Source organism: Haplochromis burtoni, unplaced genomic scaffold, assembly GCF_018398535.1.
Source record: "Haplochromis burtoni strain Fernald_Lab_line unplaced genomic scaffold, NCSU_Asbu1 Contig_81, whole genome shotgun sequence".
Taxonomy (NCBI): Eukaryota; Metazoa; Chordata; class Actinopteri; order Cichliformes; family Cichlidae; genus Haplochromis; species Haplochromis burtoni.
In genome coordinates this window covers 1,831,366-1,850,676 of record NW_024582442.1, presented here as the reverse complement: position 1 = coordinate 1,850,676, position 19,311 = coordinate 1,831,366, and the positions used below count along the sequence as shown (strand labels likewise).

General features: G+C 38.3%; 1 protein-coding gene across 1 annotated transcript; it reads right to left on the bottom strand.

The window, feature by feature from the left end:
* Window positions 1–10,622: 10,622 nt before the first annotated feature.
* pvalb8 (parvalbumin 8) lies at window positions 10,623–13,296 on the bottom strand. Its single transcript, XM_005925464.3, has 5 exons — window positions 13,059–13,296; window positions 12,490–12,557; window positions 11,797–11,929; window positions 11,151–11,260; window positions 10,623–10,890 (listed from the first exon to the last, which is right to left on the bottom strand). The coding sequence occupies exons 2-5, from the start codon at window positions 12,548–12,550 to the stop codon at window positions 10,865–10,867; spliced, it is 330 nt and encodes a 109-aa protein (XP_005925526.1). The 5' UTR covers window positions 12,551–12,557; window positions 13,059–13,296; the 3' UTR covers window positions 10,623–10,864.
* Between the last annotated feature and the right edge of the window lie 6,015 nt (window positions 13,297–19,311).

The window sequence follows — 19,311 nt, the reverse complement described above, 5'->3', positions numbered from 1 at the left end:
GACGTCATATCCGGTGAAATCAAAAAGACGTTTTATTTCCGTTTTCTAATTTTATTATTATTATTATTATTATTATTATTATTATTATTATTATTATTATTATTATTAGCCATTCATAAGCCAAATTTCCAGTTGTTATAATAAACTTCTGACAATGACTCTACAACTCAAAATTTCAAGCTATTTTCTCGGTTTCACGTTAATTTGTATTTACAATACAGGGGAAAAAGCTTACATATGTTTCAGCTTCTAACAATAGATAAATAAATAAGTCGAATTCAAAATTTCGACTTACTAAGTCAAACATATGAGAAAATAACATCAAAATTGTGAGATAACAACCCACCACTGAATTTTATTTATGAGGGTTTTTTTTCAGTTTTTTTTTTTCTTATGCTGGATTCCATGAAATAGAAACCAAAGAGCCACTTTCATTATTCATAATACAAAATTTATATGACAATATTAGATTATGAAGAAAAAAGTTAATGAATTAATGTAGAAAATAATTTTAAGAAAAATCAAATATATATTTTAAAAAAGCTTATGTCAAATTAATTATAATCACTCCATAAAGAAAATATTTTAAAGGATTTTTCAACTACAGGCTTCAGCTGGTTTACTGCAAGGCCAGCCATAAATCTATACAAAACTTGCATTTATGTTAAAAAACAAACAAACAAACAAAAAAAAGCAAAACACTTCCCAAGTAAAACAAAGAGAGTCCAAATTACAATTTTCATCACACATTCAAAATCTGATTGGTTTTGCTGACAAATGTGGTAATTCAATCTTCTTACCAGCTGCACATATTATTCCAGAGAGGCTGCACTGATTCACAATGGAAAACCGTTATTCTAATTTTCAATCTCATTTTCACAGAAGACATAATTATTCACATCCAAATTAAATCTCAGATATGAGAATTCATTAGATGGGTAAATCTTATTTGGGATATTGAAGCTCGTCTCTTTCACCTAAGGAGGGAGAGAGAGATATATACTTTCTTCTCAGCACTTTAACCTCTTCAACATTAAATTCCTCCATAATACTGTTCTTTCTAAGGAACTAGGATAGATTATAAGTCTATTGGTATAATTACTATCACATAAGTCAGTTCCTGCTATGCAGAGCTTTCTCAGACCAGGGGAAAACTATTATTGTTGAACTCAAAGAGGGTGGTATGGCTTTAATTAGAGCAGAAATTTCTCACAGGACACCTCATGTTGCAACAGACTGAGCTACATGCAAAAATCATTTTAGCTCTTTATTCATCTTTCTGCAAAGGTTTATTTGATTGTTTTGCCAAGTAGTGGATGCCTTTAATTTTGTGTTCTGTTAAGATGATCTCACACTGCTTCAATAATGCTCCAGAAAGGACAGTCAGGGACTGATAATGTTCCATTGTGTGGTTTTATTTTAATTGCTGAAAAATGAAACAGTTCCCAATCAGATGCTTTCCAGACATATTACCTGGCCATGTTTTTATCGCCACTGTTTAATTTTACAGAAGTACAGTTTACTCCTCTTTGAAAATCTTGTTAAATACATCAATGTTTGTCATGTGTACAGAAAATGGTTCATAAACAGACATTTACTCTGTTTATCACTGGGATAAGTAGAAGTCACAAATGACAAGATGTTTGACTGTTTGACATGATTGTATTAATCCTTTGAGAAACAGTTCTTTTGGCCAGTCTGCATTTATTTAAACACTGTACCCATCCATATCAGAGAGCACAATACATCGGATATGTTCAAATGTCAGCTAAAAGATGGCTGAATGATAATCAGTTTTGTCACCATTGATTTAAAATTCTGTGGTGCACATTTTTCTGCGTGAATAATTCAGAGGTCAGTGTTAAGTTGGCTTAACAAACAAACAAACAAACAAACAAACAAAAAAACGGGTCAGGTACAAGGATTGGACCTAAAATGAGTGAAATGTCCAAAGAAAATACTTTGAAGGAGCTTCAGAAAGTATACTTGTAAAAAAAAATTACAAGAAATTCTGGCTCTTTGGAGACGAAATATGAAGAAATAATTAGTGGCTCAAGACTTTTGCATAGTTCTGAATACAAACAAAGGTGGTGATTAGAGGCAACAGTACCTGAAGAGTAGCTTTTCTTCTTCTACGTCTAAGAGTTTTACATCAGTTGGGATTTCTTAATGTTTTTGAGTTGCATCATAGGCCCTTTCTGCATAGCCACCCACCATTCTTATTCTTTGCGTAATGCTTTCTGTACAGTTTTAACAAAAGTCCAAATGCTTTTAAATTTTCATGCTTTCTAAAGATCAGCTTCATTCTCTCTACTGATTCCCCACATTGATGCATATTTTGAAACATCCCCTCTTTTTCCCATCTCCCTTCGCCCCTCAAATCATATCTCTTCTTACATCTTTGTACTTTCTGCACAAGATACTGATTAGATTTAATGTTTGTGTTTCCCAAAAATGATAACAGTGTCTGGTGAAAACTGAACTCTTTAAGTGCATCGAGTTCTTAATCTGCTAATAAACATCTGTTCTTTCTTTTTGGATCCCCTGCTTCTTACCTCTTCTACTTTATTTTGTATCCCAGTAACTACTTCCATCTGTAGCCACTGAAAACTTCCTCAGTGTGCTGTGAAGACCATGTTTTTCTCAAATGTTGATGTTGAAGCAACGATGAATTATCAGACAGTATTTCAACAAGCTAAAGATGCTCCCGTTTTAGGTTTTGATAGACCTAGTGAGTTACTATAGGCATGTATGAGTATTTTCCTTTCTCTTACTTCCACTATGAATTTGAATGTGACCAAATTCACTACAGATTGAAAACATCTGACGTTCTTTGAATCAATGCAGATGACTGGCAATCAATCCACTGTTGAACCTATTAGCTCTGTTTATATATTGTTTGACTCTGTGTATCATTCCCGTCTCCATCATTCCTTTACTTAGGTCTCATTTTATTGCTTAAATTGATGTTACAAAGTTCCAAGTATTTTCAAGCATCTCTACTGATGTTACATTGGTCAGATATTGCTTATTTAAGGTATTTGGTAATAAATATGACTATTATTCTAACCAAAATTGTTATTTCTCAATAATCAGTAAATAATCTAGACTGTGCCACATCAGATTAAGTATATTAAATCCACTCGTTTTGATATGCAGTAGAGGGCGCCATGGTATAATTTCTCATAGAAGTTTACTGCAGGTGGTCAGTAGCCAACAGACTAGCTGCTCATAACGTTTTGACTCATTAGGCTACAGAAATATATGCTGCAGAAATATTGTTATATAGGATATTTCTCTTGTGTTTCTGTTGTCTGATCCTCTAATCCTTTTTTTTTTTTTTGCAAGAGCAATGTGAAAAAGTATCTAAATCAGAGGATGGTTATACTAAGTAAAAAAAAAGGGAGCAATAATTTATGCCAAACATTTCTTAACTTTTTAGCTTAAAAAATGCATATTTAAAGCTAAAGTATCTATCTATCTATCTATCTATCTATCTATCTATCTATCTATCTATCTATCTATCTATCTATCTATCTATCTATCTATCTATCTATCTATCTATCTATCTATCTATCTATCTATCTATCTATCTATCTATCTTCTAATTTTTCTATCTATCTATCTATCTATCTATCATTATCTATCTATCTATCTATCTATATCTATCTATCTATTATCTATCTATCTATCTATCTATCTATCTATCTATATCTGGTGTAAATTTAATTAATCATTACAGTGATTTTACAGAAAGTTGAATGTATTTCAAAAATATGGTAACATTCTGTTAACAGCAAAGCATTCTGCGATTTGCAGAAGAACTAGAGGATGAGGCTGGGTAGAAAAATTTCTGGGCATCTCTGCCCATTATGTAGGACTTAATTCATTCATCTGCCTGTCCTTTCGTTACCTCTTTGTTCTTTTAAACTCATTGTTGTTGATACTGCTACAGATCAGGACCTGGACCTGGTGTGCTTTTCGTGTTAAGAAATGTATTGAGGAGATGCACTTTGAGACAAGTTTTTGATGTTTGCCATGTTTGTTTGTTTTTAAAATGTTGGTCACTCTCTCTATTTTGCTTCATGAACTATTTTAGGGATCTACTGTAATGTTTCCTCACCAGTAGGATTGCAGCTGGCTTTGTTAGGGTTTTCCACTAATACACTGCATTTCCGTGGGAAATGCAATCATTGTTTTTAGGAAAACAATAATAAGACTGTTAATATGTCTGTAAATGTAAACATTATCTTTTAAATAAATGTCAACATTTTAAAAAAAATGCTACAACACATATGGGACACTTATACACATGATGAGTATTAAGTATTTGTTATGTCAGCTACTACATTTTCACAAAACAATTTAATGGGGAAATTACACTATTACTGTAAAAATCTGTTGTAAACGTTACAGTAAAACTAGATATATACTGTAAAAGCACAGAATTACTGTAAAAATTGCCTAAAACAAACTCACTAAATGGATAATGCAGAATTTAAACTATTATTTCTTTAAATGCTGTAAATAGAACATTGTACTGACAAAAATAAAAAATCCTCCTGTAAAATAAAATAGTATAAAACTGTCAAATAAATTATAGTATGGTGACTACATTTTGCAATATAGTCCTGGCAACACTAATGATAGGATTTTTACCATTTTCTTACAGACTATGTCTCTAGAAATCTTTAACTATTTGTTCAACATTTTTCATTTGTGAATATGTGAGTGCTATGTGTTGTTTCCTTTTTTGTATGTGTCTCATTCGACACCAGGACCTTTGTAATCTTGGGTGACTAAACAGCTAAAAAAACAAAAAACACCCCAGCTTTATTTCTACAGCATCAAACGTGTGACACCAATCAAAATCAATTTGCCAAGTCTAGCCAGTGTCATTCGATCTCAGGTGATCTTTTGCGTCAGTCAAAACTAGCAATACAATCCATTACCAGGAAGCAGTCGAGGAGCCCACGACATTGACGCACACCAAGCTTCTCCTTTGACTTGTCCCCTTGCAGTCACCTTCTTCACTGTCACCTCTCTGTCAGAGGAATCTTCTTAGTACCGTTTCACACGTGAGCAGCATCCTTTCCTCTCCAGCCACTGCCCCCAGAGACGGTTAATGAAAAACAGCACGATTGAGTTTAATGTTGCAACTACTTGTTAATCCTGAATAATTCACTATTCACTGAAGTCTGACAACAGAGAGGGAAGAAGGGGTTGAGTTTTGAGGTGAAGGAGTGGGGTGGTGTTGATGCAAACCTGGCACTAATCCTGATGTAATAGTCAGATCTGATGGCCTATAAGACCTGAGCTCGAAATTGAGACTATAGTCTCTCCTGTTCAGAGGAGGAACTGAAACCTGACAGTTCACAGTGGTTTTTTAAGTCATGTTGAACAAGGGAGTCTGTCAGGCTGTAGATAGTATGAGATTAAGGTAGGTGCTATCATATACTTAGGCCCAGTCCTGCTGAGCAGCTGACAGTGTTAAACAACGAGGGAATGAAGAGTTGGCAATGATTGCTTTGAGATGCCTATAATAACAATTTATAAATGTAGTGCATGCTTCAGAATAGGGGTGCATTTAGGTCAAAGAACAAATTGATCATGTCATAGCATCAGTTCTCACATTAGGATACAGGATACATTTCAGTAAACTAAAGTTAAAAAAACTCATGCTTGGTGGTCTTCCCCTCAAAAATCACATGAATTTAATTTAGTTTCACTCAGTGCTTTTCCCCATGGTTGTCCAGGTCCAAGGTGTGGTGAGTATGGCTGTGCGGAGAGGAGGATTTAACCAAGAATCACAGACTTTTAAAAGGACAAAATAATACAAAAGGATCAGCATATAAGCAATAATTTATGGGTGTATAAGCTATAAAAAAGTATCCAAACTTCAGTTTCAGATGCAGACATAAGCACTGTCTGAGTTTCTGGATGTCTTTTTGGATGTCTTTTTGGATGTCTTTTTTTTTTTTTTTTTGAAGCTGATTGGTATCTACTGACACTTACGGATGTTGCAATGTGTTTACTAACCAAACTCCTACGCACGAACGTTCTTTATTGGGCCTCTAGGTTTGTCCTGGATCACAGTCGTCACCTTATCTCATTGTGCCTTCTTATTTGAAAAGGTCTGCAAAGTACCTGTCTACTTCTTCATGACAGCCATTAATCAGTCTGAGGATGCGTCAGCACATGCAACAGCTGCTCGGTGGTTTAAACAGGGTGTGGCTTTTAGTTCAAATTGCACACTTGCCTTATTCTAGCTAACAGACACACACCTTAAACTATATTTTAAATATGATTAACATAACTGCCAACCAGTTATGTGAACTGTGTATGGAAATAAATTCGAAGAAACCACCTTCCTCTAAAGAAGCCTCACAGAGACATCATGAGTAGAGGCTTAGAAATAATGCTTGTTGGGGAACAGAGGCAATGCTGTCATCCCCTGCATTATGGATAGAGTTCCTCCACAGAGCTCACAAAGCCCGTTCAGTCATCCTAACACGGCGGTTAAATCTTTTACGATGCACCTCTTTGTACAAACTATCAGGTAGCAACATCTCTGATACCTTCAAGTTCTAAAAGACTGGGGATGAGTCAAAAATGGGGACAATATTTTTCACAGCAGAAGCTGGACATCCTGAAGATATTTGCAGGGTTTAGTGTCTCTGGTTTGCCCAAGTACATCAGGTTGTTTTCAGTTGAAGATGGGGTGCACATTAAAGTTTCACACAGACTTAATAAGTAAGGTGAGCCTGACACTCCTTTCTTGATATGAGTTTTTGGTGACAATGAAGCGAGTGCATCAATTATTGAGGTGCCATACAGACAAGCAGGCTAAGCCTATGTGTCCATCCCAAAGGGCTAATCCAGGCATAATGCCAGGTACAGTAGTAGCAGACACGCAACGGTTTAAACAGCTAAAGTAACTTTGCTTGCTTACTTTATTTCATCTGGCAGTTATGTCATCTGATTTTGTTTGGTATCTTAATCTTAACGTGTCAGTGGCAGGATCATTTCCAGGATTTTTTTTAATTATATCACATTAAAACTGTTTTATATCGAACAACATTTTTTACTATTTTTACTTTTACATAAGTAAAAGCCACATGTTTAGCATAAAGAACATAAAGTACTCATTATACAAAATGTATATCACTTTAATGTTGCAGCTGGAGAAGGTTTTACTTACTTATATGCTTATATGCTACTTAGGTGCTGGTGGTCAGCTGCTTGTTAAAGCAAATATCTAATCACCCAATCACATGGGTTCAACTAAGTCCATTTAAGCATGTAGTCATGGACAAGACGACCTGCTGAAGTTCAAAGTGAGCATCAGAATGAGGAAGAATGGTGATTTTAATTATTTGTATAGTGCCAGATGGGCTGGTGTGAGTATTTCAGAGACCACTAATCTGGGATTTTCCCAAATAGCTGTTTCAGAGTTTAAAGAGAATGGTCCAAAAAAAAGAAAGTATCCAGGTAGAAGCAGTTCTCTGGGTGAAAATGCCCTGTTGATGTCAGAGGAGACCAGACTGGTTCAAGGTGGAAGGGAGCAGTAACAAGTAACTACATCTTTAAGCCAAAGTATGCAACAAAGCATTTCTGAATGCTCAAGACTTGAAGCAGATGGGCTACATCAGCATAAGACCATACCAGGTGCCCCTCCCATCAGCTAAGAACAGGAAACTGAGGCAAGAATTTGGACAGGTTCACCAAAATTGGACAATAGTAGATCAGAAATATGTTGTCTGATCTTATGCACCCAATTTCTGCTGTGACATTCAGATGAAATAGTCATTTGGCATAGACAACATCGGTTTCATGTTGCTTTAAATTATGTTTATTAGTTTGGTGTTTTGTGCTGTTTGCCCATCAACAGATCATGCAGCAAAAGGAGATTTAAATGTGTGTGCGATACATCTGAACATTAGTTTCAACTCTTGAAAGATGATAGTGCTGCCAAAAGAACATCAATCTGCTGCTGTTTGACATTTTTTCCTATTCTCCCCTCTCTCTCAGCAAAACACATCTCCATATTTTGCTTTTCATCCCTCTGCCCTTGAGTCCTCGTAATCTGCGTGTCACATTATCTTATAGTGCTGTCCCACACTAGCACATCCAGCAGTCAGCGTCTACCTGTTGGCTCACATTTCCTTCCTGTTTACCACTCGCAGCTCTTGACCTGCAGGGGTCACAGCTTTATTGTGTGTCCCTTGGCTTGTGTTACCTACTGGCTTCCCCAACCTTGTCCTGCAATCAGCCACCATAGTCTGCCCTCCATGCCACCCCCCGTCTGCAGAGATGAGAATTCAAATCTGATAACAGCAGCTAAGGGTAGCCTACATGATAATCTAATCAAGTGCTGTCGTGCTTGTACAGTGCTCGTGTCACAATACAGTATGTCTGCTGATGTGTTTGCTTAACACACACAATTGTGCATTTATCCAGTTAAATTCCATATTGGAGTGATGTCAAGGTTATAGTTTTTTAAACTTTGCACAGTTTATAATACTTTTAAATGTTATGTTCAGAATTAAATTTAAAATTGTCCTTCTCAAAGTACAAAATTGTGAATAATCAGGCCCCGTCATGTCTTAAAGACCTCATAGGACAATATTATCCTATCAGAGCACTTCACTGTCAGGCTACAGGATCAGTTGTGGTTCCTATAGTTTTCAAAAGCCCATGTACTGTAGAGACATCCCCCAGTTTGGATTCAGGAGACAAACACCCTCTATACTTTTGAAACTCATTTTTGATAAAGCTTATAGTTATGGGTAGATCAGGTGACCTTGAACCCTCCCTTAGTTATGCCACAATAGACTTATGCTGCTGGGGGGCTTCTTAGAATGGGTTGGACATTTCTTCTTTACTCATCTGTTTTCACTCCCTGTGTGTTTATGCACTATTACTGCTTTCATTATTAACATCTGGCTCGTTCTCACTTTTATCCTGTCTCTCTCTGCTCTCTTCTCTTTTCCCTCATCCCCAACCAGTCATAGCTTTCTTCCTGTTAAAAGGGGGTTTTTCCTTACCACTGTTGCCAAGGGCTTGTTAATGTGGTTGTTGGTGTTTCTTTCTAATATTGTAGTGTTTTTACCGTACATCATTCATGAGGCTACAGTCGCGAGTTGACAGTATACAAACAAAGCTGTATAAAACTGAATTGAATCTAGTGGTTGATTTCTTATTTCCTTCATGTGTATCAGTCTAACCTTCAAATGTTTCCCTTTAGCACACCTTTACCTTTTTGTACTACACATATGCCAAAAAGTACTGCAGATTATCACATTTAATTCTGGACTTGACTATTTTGTTTATCTCGTTATGTTTTTTTCTTCTCTGCTCTGTACTGATTGGTCTTGCAAGTGTAGTTTTAAATTGCATGGCCTTTATTGGTTTATTCTGATACTGTGTTTATTCCTATTAAACTGTAAGTGTCCCTGACTTTAGAAGAACAGCTCTGTATGAGTCCAGTAGAGAAAGAAGGAATAAAAAGCTTTCGTCGCAACAAAACCTGTGAATCAAGCATCTAAATGTGTGACTGCACGACTACATTTGTGACTGTGACATCAAGCTAATGCCAGAGTAGGCCCCATACTGTGGTTTGGAGTGGCAGGTGTCTGCTCTAATAGTCAGGTTCCCCCTGTAATATACACATAATTAAAATGATACTAATGCGGAAGCCCTGAAAAAAAAAATTGCTACTCTGTATTTTGGCGCCGCTAGCGGGCCGGAGAATAGTGAGGTGGCTGTTAGTTTTAATCCCCCAAATCCTGTAAGTGCAGAGAATGAAAAATCAGTGTGCTATTTAAAGTCTTCAGGGTGTAGGGGTTGTGATGATGGTTGTAAGGTGGCCAGAGTTCTGTCTGAGAGCTTGGCAGGTTGTCCCACATCTAAAGTGACTATTCTCATTACCCATTGGCTTCAAATGAACGTGCACCAATTAATTTGTTTAGCAAATTTCTGTGCTTATTTAAAACTGGTTGTTTGCTTGCTATCTGTGTCTAATCTCTTGATTTTAGCTGATGTATCGCATATTATGTGCAGCATGTGCAGTGTTTTGTTTGCCTAGCCTGAGCAGCACCAAGGTGTAGCTGGGTTTATTTGCAAAGCTGAGGTCAGGTGTCACCCAATCCAACCACGGTGACACTCAGGTGGTCATCAAGGACACCTCTTCTGGTTTCTCCCTGTGTTAGCTCTATGGTTCTAAAACTCTCTCTCTCTGTGACACACACACACACACAAAACTACAGTGGTACTGTACATACAGTGTTTGTGTCAGTTCTCATATACCTGACACTGACACTGTCTGTCTCATTTACTGCTGTGATCAGGGTAAGTAAAGATTTAAAGGGCACCTCCAAACTGTAAATGAAATATTGTAAGTGGGTGTTTACGTGTGTTGTGTCCATACAGGTATGTGTATATGCAGTATAAATCCCCATACAATAAGAGTTAATTAGAGCTCTTCTTGTGCATGTAAAATTCAGTTCAGTGCTTGAACTGCTGTTCTTGCAAACCTGCACTGTGACATCCCAAAGCAGAGGACATACTGAAACACACTGAGATCTGCACTTGTTTATAAATAATGAAAAGAAATGCATGACATGGATTTATTCTTTTATTTTTCTCTGTAATTTGCTAATTTGCACATTTATTTGAACAATACAGCTTTAGACTCTATCTAGAAGAAAGCTATTTAAAAATAAGAGAAGAACATAGATATCTTTGGACCATTCAGGCTTCATCTAACTAGCGGGACAAAGGTTGACTACAGTAAAAGCCCCTGAAGCAGTTGGATAAGGATGGCAGGGGGAAAAATCTAGATGGAGTCATGGAATCCAGCTGTTTAGGACAAGACCATGGCTTGGAACTCTGTTGAGGAAAAACATGGATCAGTAAGATGTAGCTCAGTGTAACAAAAATATGTTTATTTTCTTTGCAGCAACTATGGCGATCTTATACCAGAAGAGAGAAACAGTTTGATGGCACAGTTGTAATATCAAAGTTAACAGTTTGCAACTGACTCGAGTGTATAGCCAGTTATAAACCTAAAATCACAAATGTTCTAGAAAAACTGTGTGCAAGCATGCAAATTCAGGAATTATATGTCAAATAGGTATGAATTGCCTCACCATCTGCTCCAATCATACCATCGCTATCATCATCAGCAGCACTCAGGAAAGCCTTGGTCTCCTTATCTGTCAGAACACGAGCCCCGGGACAAAACCTCTGGAGGAAAAACCTGGTAGGCACAAACAGGGACAAACACGATCCAAAGGTAGAGTCACTCCTCAATGACAAGTGGATAAAAGGCAAAGTAAGTGAAAATGTTGCTAATTTTAATGCAAGCGTAGGCCTATCACACTGGCTTCAGTCGTCAGCCTTAGATGCTGCTCTGTGTGGTATCCTGCAGCCACAGCACCCACACTTTAAGACCTACCTTATATTAACATTGTCTCGTTGTGCTTTAGGTTTGCTTTTTGCGTCTGTCTTTTACTGAGGGTTTGTAAAAATATGTGACTGCTGCGATGCATTGTTCAACTTGAATATATTTCCCAGAATATTATAAATTGCTCTTCCAGCTTTCACGTCAGCCTTCCAAAGTCTGACAGATTAATGCTGAGGCGCATCCTCTTTTCTAAATCTCTCATATCTCTAAAAGAATAAGTGCACATGAATTTGATTTTGCTTTGAGGAAGCCAGTTGAACTGCTTCTTCTGTTAAATCCTCTCTGCACTAAAGGGGGGGAAAAAGTTTATGAACTCTCTTCTCACTCACTTGAGCTCTTCTTCCTCGATGAAGCCACTGGCATCATTGTCCAGAATCCCAAAAACCTTCTTTATATCCTGAGGGCTCTTCTTGGTGAGGCCACATATCTGGAAAAACTTCTTAGCACAGAAGGAGTCTGGAGCTGGAGAAATAAATCACAGTGAGTTTGGTGGATGACTCCAAAGTCTGCCTTCCATTCATTAAACTGACTTAAACATGTAAATACTAATATATGAATGAGTAATGTCAGGTATTTTTTCAATAAACTGGTATTAAAGCAAAGTTGTTATAATACCTGCAAAGCCTCAGACTATTTATGTGACTTTAAATTACAGACACATGATAACATACAACCAACAAGGTATTATTAAGTATGATATAAAACGCGTAGTCTTCTTATTTAGGGTACACATCATGAAGAAAATCACCGTTTCAAATGTTGTATCTTTATTTTATTTTTTGGACGCTGGGAGGCCAGTTACTGGGATCTTTACCTTTTATATTTTATATATTTTCTGTGCATTTATGTCAAGACTTTTTATGTCTTCCATTTATGGGCTTTACACATAGTTACTTGGACATATAAATATATATGTGTGTCCTTGTATTCTGTTTATGTTTTTATGTGTGTGTGCTTTTAAATGTAAATATATCAGGGGGAGAAAATCTCCATACTGTAAACATATTGGTGGAAAACGATACCTTGGCAGTCCTTGATAGCACTGTCGATGGCATCAGCAGAAAGGATAGATGAGAGCGACATTTTATTCCTGCAGGAGGAACAGCCATGGTGAATTATTAAGATTAAGCCGGGTGCAGTACAAACCTTCTAAGCTGACACTGACTGACAGACAGACTGGCAAAAGATGCCCAAGTGGAAACACTGTTACGGAGAAGTTACTGAAAAGTACGGCATGGAGTTAACGGAACAGCATCCTTACACAATGAAAGACTTCGATCTTAAAGAGTTGTAAAAAAAAAAAAAAAGCCCGTAAAACTGCGATAGGTTTTCTCTTTGCGACCTTTTTAAGCCACTCAAGCAGCCTACCACAAATTAAAAATGATCAAATGAACGTTTCGCTTCTCGCTTTGCCCTTGTTTCCCCGCCACCTACGGCGAGAGTCAGTCACAACTTTTACGCACGCAATTATTTGCCCTGTCACTCAACTAGGCGACCACACAAAAATTTTAAAAAAAAATTATCTCACACAAAACTTTTCAGTTTTTCTAAAAGCAGTTAACTTCCTGCCCGACTTGGCGCAGCAACTCACCGTGTTATGGGGGTTCTCTCCCAGGTAGACGATCCAGCAGAGAGATGAGGTTATGTGGTGGCTGGTGTCCGTTAAGACGGATTTATATAGGTCTGATTGCCGTGACAATGGGGATTGCTTGGGTTACCCGTCTATGGATCAAATTCTAACTGCCCGCCCCTGATCCAGTTTCTCGGCTAACTAATTAACCTTTACTACTTATAACGCCCAGGCGCAGAGAGACCGGAACGTGAACGTCTGTAACGCCCTCGTAAATAGCATATTAATTTAAGAGCGCTTTCTTCTTCCCATCCTCCACTCCCTCCTTTTATCCCAGCGTCCCTCCTCTAACCTCCGGGATTATACAGTAAATGCTGCTTTTCTCCTTATCCTGCTGTTTCTGAGAGGGTCCCCATCCCACCCTCTCATGCACGTATCCTTTTACTTGCAGCACTCCCCAACCACCGTACTCCTCTGAAAATATGCTCTTTTTATGACATCTGAGTAAGTATGGGAATCCCAACGTTAAAAGTCTGTTTTGCTGTAGTCTTGCGCATGTCTTTTCGTATGTCATCTTAGCTTGTTTAAAGCAAAATAAGATTTCACGGAAAAGATGATTTCAGAGATCAACACCTGAACATGCTCTGCAGATGATGCTCTGCAGTCTGTCCACATGTATGCCTCATGGGGTCATGCTAAATGGGGCTCACATCATCTCCAGTAATATCTAAAGCGACCTGAAACGCATGCTCATGTCAGGGACGCCGGTACAGTGTCTCTGAACTGCTTTGTCAACTGTGCTCATTAAGGGACGGGCAGTCATCCCCCTTCTGCCACTATCCCGCGACAATGCAGGCACAGGGGCGTAATAATCAGGGGCCCAATGACAGGAGTGACCCATGCAAGCCATAAAAAGAGTTTTATTTGTCTTAAAAAATATTATTTCTAAAAAAGAAAGAAAGAAAGAAATGAAGTAAAACAAACTGTGGGAAGTCGGCTGTTAACACATATCTTTAAAAGAAATGTGAGCAGGGCACAACTATCAGATTAAGAATGATTTAGCTGTCAGCAGCTACTAAAGACAGTGAGCCAATGTCAGGTGTGACCCTATATCAGAATGACCCAGCACAACTTAACACCAAATGCATGAGTCTTTCAGAAACAGCCAGCGAGCATAGAAGCAGCAGCAGCACATCCCTTTCCAAATGACATAACACAACATGAGCTCACATGGTGGCAACTAAAAGTTATTCCAAGCATTCATTTGTATTGACATCCATACCAAGGTACTGCAATTTTAGTATTGCTGTTTTGTAAACATAAACAAGTTTAGACACTTGTTTAACCATTCATGATTACCAAGATAGTATGGTATGCCCTGATGATCTGGCTCAACCTCTCATGTACTTTAGTACCAAACAGGCTGAAAACAGTATGACAGTACGAGGCTGTAAGCAGGTTAATGGGTAAATATCAGTCCTATATTCTTCTGGAGGTCTGCCTTTGTAGCAGATAGTGAGCGATAAGATGAGATAATGGCTCAGGGAAGTGAAGAGAGGGAGGAAAATAAAGGTTGCTCTGAGGGTAATGGGGAGGATGGGCACAGAGGAACATGGTTGAAAAACTGAGGGCAAGCAGAAAATGTTTTGCCCGAACACCTCACTAATCAGTAGAGAGGAACAATTTCTTGGAGACTGACCAACAAGGGTGTAGAAAAAGCAGGTATAACCAACAAGCAACCAAGATATGGAGGAGAAAACATTACCAAGTTATCTTCAGCATGCCGAGTCAGCCAAAAGGCTATTTAAATTGAGAGTGCACAAGCACTGCACATAAATGCTTCAGTAGTATCAATAAATAAGTACTTAAATAAAAATGAAAAACATAAACTTAAAAATGGTAAATGGCCTGTATTTGTATAGCGCTTTATTAGTCCCTAAGGACCCCAAAGCCCCTTACACATCCAGTCATCCACCCATTCACACACACATTCACACACTGGTGATGGCAAGCTACATTGTAGCCACAGCCACCCTGGGGCGCACTGACAGAGGCCTAAAAATAATCTAGTAATAAAATTATGCAAATGAAATTGTGACATAAAATAATAATGATAACAAATATTAATAATAAAAAAGACACGTAGGGGAAAATTTGTTAAAATTAGTCTGAACTTGAAAAAGCTGATGAGGAGAGCCATGTTTTCTGCTGGGATTTAAATAATGTAAGTGAGGTAGATGACCTAATCTGATGAGGGAGACAATTCCAGAGTTTTGGAATTGCCCCTGAGAAAGCCCAGGTAGGCGCTAAGAGCCAATCGGGATTCTGGAATTACTAAAAAATGCTGATCGCTGGAAGTGAGCAGCTTGAGACAAGGAATTTTAAAAAATCTGTGTGACACGATAAAAGACCCACACACAGCGTTGTAGGTTCAGTGTTTTTATTGTCAGACTGTCTTCTGCTTCACAGGAAGAAGGGTTGGGGTTATAGAAGCAGCTTATTACTGGCAACATAAATGGTCAGTACAGATTGCTATATACAGTATACACAATAATTTGCTTAAAAAAAAAGATGTGTAATGAGGAAAGGAAGGGGGTCCACAGAGACAGTTAATACACCTTGCCCAGAGTTATTTGCTGCGCCCCTGGTGATGCATAATGTGCAGTGCTTCATTTATAAGAAAAAACAAACAAAAAACACAACAGCGGTAAGCACTAGTTTCATATCAATTACAGTTTAAGAGTTTTTTTTGTGATTTGCTCAAAGTCAGAGCAGCACATTGGATTTTGTTTCCTGTACGATTTGTCCAGTTGCAAAACGACCAGGTCGGCTTGCCTTTCCGAGGACGTTTGTGTCCTGGTCTGACACACAGACTAATGCAAGGGTCATTAAGCACATCCCTGGGAGATTGGTCACTGCAGCAGGACACGGAAAAGAAGGTTATATCTCTCCATGAGATAAGGGGGAGGTGAAGTTGTACAGATGTAGCAACCAGCACCTGCTTGGTTTGGAGATGAACACTTACAATTTCAAAGCTATCAACGTGGACAGAAAAGCATCAGTTAAAACTCCAAACGAGAAATTAATCGAAGATCCCACGGAGAGTTGAAGTCAAATCCCTGGATCCACAACTGAGTGCTAACTATTACATCATACAAAACAGTATCCGGCTTTTCCCGATTATTCCCAAGACCTTTGCAACCCGACACCGAGCCTCATTCTTAATTCTAGCCAAACGGTCACAATACCTCGAGGTCACTTAACGTACGTGTGCTTGAAGCACGGGGCGAACCTTGGCAGGGATGCGCTCCCTCGCGCATCAGCTGGCGAACGCGAACAGCAGGTAAAGTTGCACTGGAGAGGTATCGCGACATGTGCGTAAAGATCGCATTTAAACATTATTTAAAAGAACAAGGGTGTGAAACTGCTGTCAAATTCGTGGCCCGTGTAGTGTGTTTGGTATGACAAAGTACTCCCTCCCCCACCACCTTCCTCCAAACCCAAAGAAAAACATTTTCAGTGGAGAGCGTCGCATTTCCCAACATGTGCACAAAAATGATCAGACTTTTATTTGTTCAGACCTTCTTTTTTTTTATTTTATCAAATAAATGAATAAAAACTGAGATGGAAAGGTTGATTTGGTAGATTTTTCATGTGTGGCAAATGAAAGATGTTGATTACATCAGGATGGGCAGGTAGGTGATTCTCTGTGTAACATATTGTGTTCCCGTGTGTCGTATTAATGTACGGGAATTCTTAGTGTTTTTATTATATTATTTTAAACGCGTGGTGAACAAAGTTTATACACAGCATGCGCTCAGTGGCTCTTATTCACTTCTTTAGCAGCATCCTAAAAGCTTACCTCCGACGGTTTGTCACCGTCAGCCACCTAATCAAGTTGCCAACTTATTAATGGGGCCTTCTCCTCTCAACAAGTGATGTCCGACTGTCTGCAGTTAGGTTCTAGTGAAGCACAGAAAAGGTAAAGAGAAACTTAATCATCCACTGTGTGTGAAAACGAGACTCGGGACACCGGATTAAAAGCAGTGGTGCGATTTTATCAGCACCCGGTACATGATGTCATACGTCGTACTGATACCTGGCAGACTCTACAGTTACTGGGCAATTATTTATTTATTTACATTTTCTGATATTCTTTCGCGGAGCTAACACGGAGTCACAAACAAACATTTATAGGCTACTCACATTCACACACTCATTAAATATAGCCAAAAAAACCGTTAATTTGCAGAAAGGCTCCAGCCGAAGGGTGGATTCGAACCAAGGACATTCGTCCTGTGAGCTAACAGTAATTTCTTTAACATCCTACTGCCCCTTGGGCGGTTCTTACGCAATGAAAGTTTACGAAACTACAAGAAAAAGAGGGAAAAATGCAATGCAAAAGGTCGGCTAAACAATGAAAACAACGTCAGTCGGTATTCGTTTTAAACGATGTTATTCTCCAATTAAGAACAAATCAAAAGTTCAATGTACGTTTCATTGCATTAAGCCAATATTTCCTTTAATTGATATATAACTGAAATATATTTATGTAGTACAATTTCACTTTCTAAAATGTGTAAATAAAAGTAGCCAGTAAATACTACAGCACTGCAACTGTAGTTGTTGCCGCCCCAATCCCACTTTTTTAAATGCTTTGGCTTAGGTTGCTGAAAAAGAACGTATCCCATCTAGCGGCAGTAGGGTTGAACTACATGAACTGTGAACACTACATAGGCTGCACTTGTGTGCTCGCTGTGTGTGCAGTACGTGTTTTACTCATGGACATATACAGTAGCGGTTTTAGATACGGGCGACACGGCGGTTGCCCGGGGCGGCATCACGGGCATCGGCAAAAAAAAAAAAATTGCTTGTACTCATGCTGCCCCGACATCAGCCAGCGCATATTGGGAATGGCATAGGCACCGATCGGTTTTCTATGGTCCATTTGCTGGGAGTAAGGGCGCCTGCTGCTTGCGGCACAGGGTGGAGAGGGCGGGGCGGCGGGGGATTCTGGCTGGAGCAGCATCTAATAACCAGCTCGCAAAATAAAACAAAATAAAAACAAACGAACAAACACGAAAACACCAGACATTATAATGCAGATTTATAATTTGCAACGATGTTTTTTCGAAATTTCTATACACGAAAAGTGAGCGCGAGAGCCCTCGGTGCGCCTGCTCGCTGCTGAAGTCAAAGTAAACTTTATCGACATCTCCGCTACATACAGTCCAGTATGTAGAGAAACGAGGCTCCAGTTACAGCAGTGCAAGTAAACAAACAATAAATATAAGAAGAGTAAGAAAATAAATATACACTTTAGGACCAGGGGTAAAGGGATCAATAACAATTTAAAATTTATAATTTACAGTTTGATGATTTAAAGTCTCACACACAACCTGTCGAAAGGGGAGGGGGGCCGGCTGCTTCCACATAGAGCACATTTCATTCATAATGTTGTAAATCCTAGCCCATCATGTATTCATGATTTGAATTCTGGGTTGTGCGAAATCCCAGAAATACACCCTAGACAAAGTGAATCTGTGAACTAAGGTGTAGGTCTGTTATGTATATTATATATATATATGTTATATATTAATTATTATATATCTATATGTATATTGTTATATATATATTATATTATTGTATAATATTATATATATTATATATTATATATATATTATATATATATATATAATAATATATTTACTATATATTTACTATATATATATATATATATATAACAGGGAGTGCAGAATTATTAGGCAAATGAGTATTTTGTCCACATCATCCTCTTCATGCATGTTGTCTTACTCCAAGCTGTATAGGCTCGAAAGCCTACTACCAATTAAGCATATTAGGTGATGTGCATCTCTGTAATGAGAAGGGGTGTGGTCTAATGACATCAACACCCTATATCAGGTGTGCATAATTATTAGGCAACGTCCTTTCCTTTGGCAAAATGGGTCAAAAGAAGGACTTGACAGGCTCAGAAAAGTCAAAAATAGTGAGATATCTTGCAGAGGGATGCAGCAGTCTCAAAATTGCAAAGCTTCTGAAGCGTGATCATCGAACAATCAAGCGTTTCATTCAAAATAGTCAACAGGGTCGCAAGAAGCGTGTGGAAAACCAAGGCGCAAAATAACTGCCCATGAACTGAGAAAAGTCAAGCGTGCAGCTGCCAAGATGCCACTTGCCACCAGTTTGGCCATATTTCAGAGCTGCAACATCACTGGAGTGCCCAAAAGCACAAGGTGTGCAATACTCAGAGACA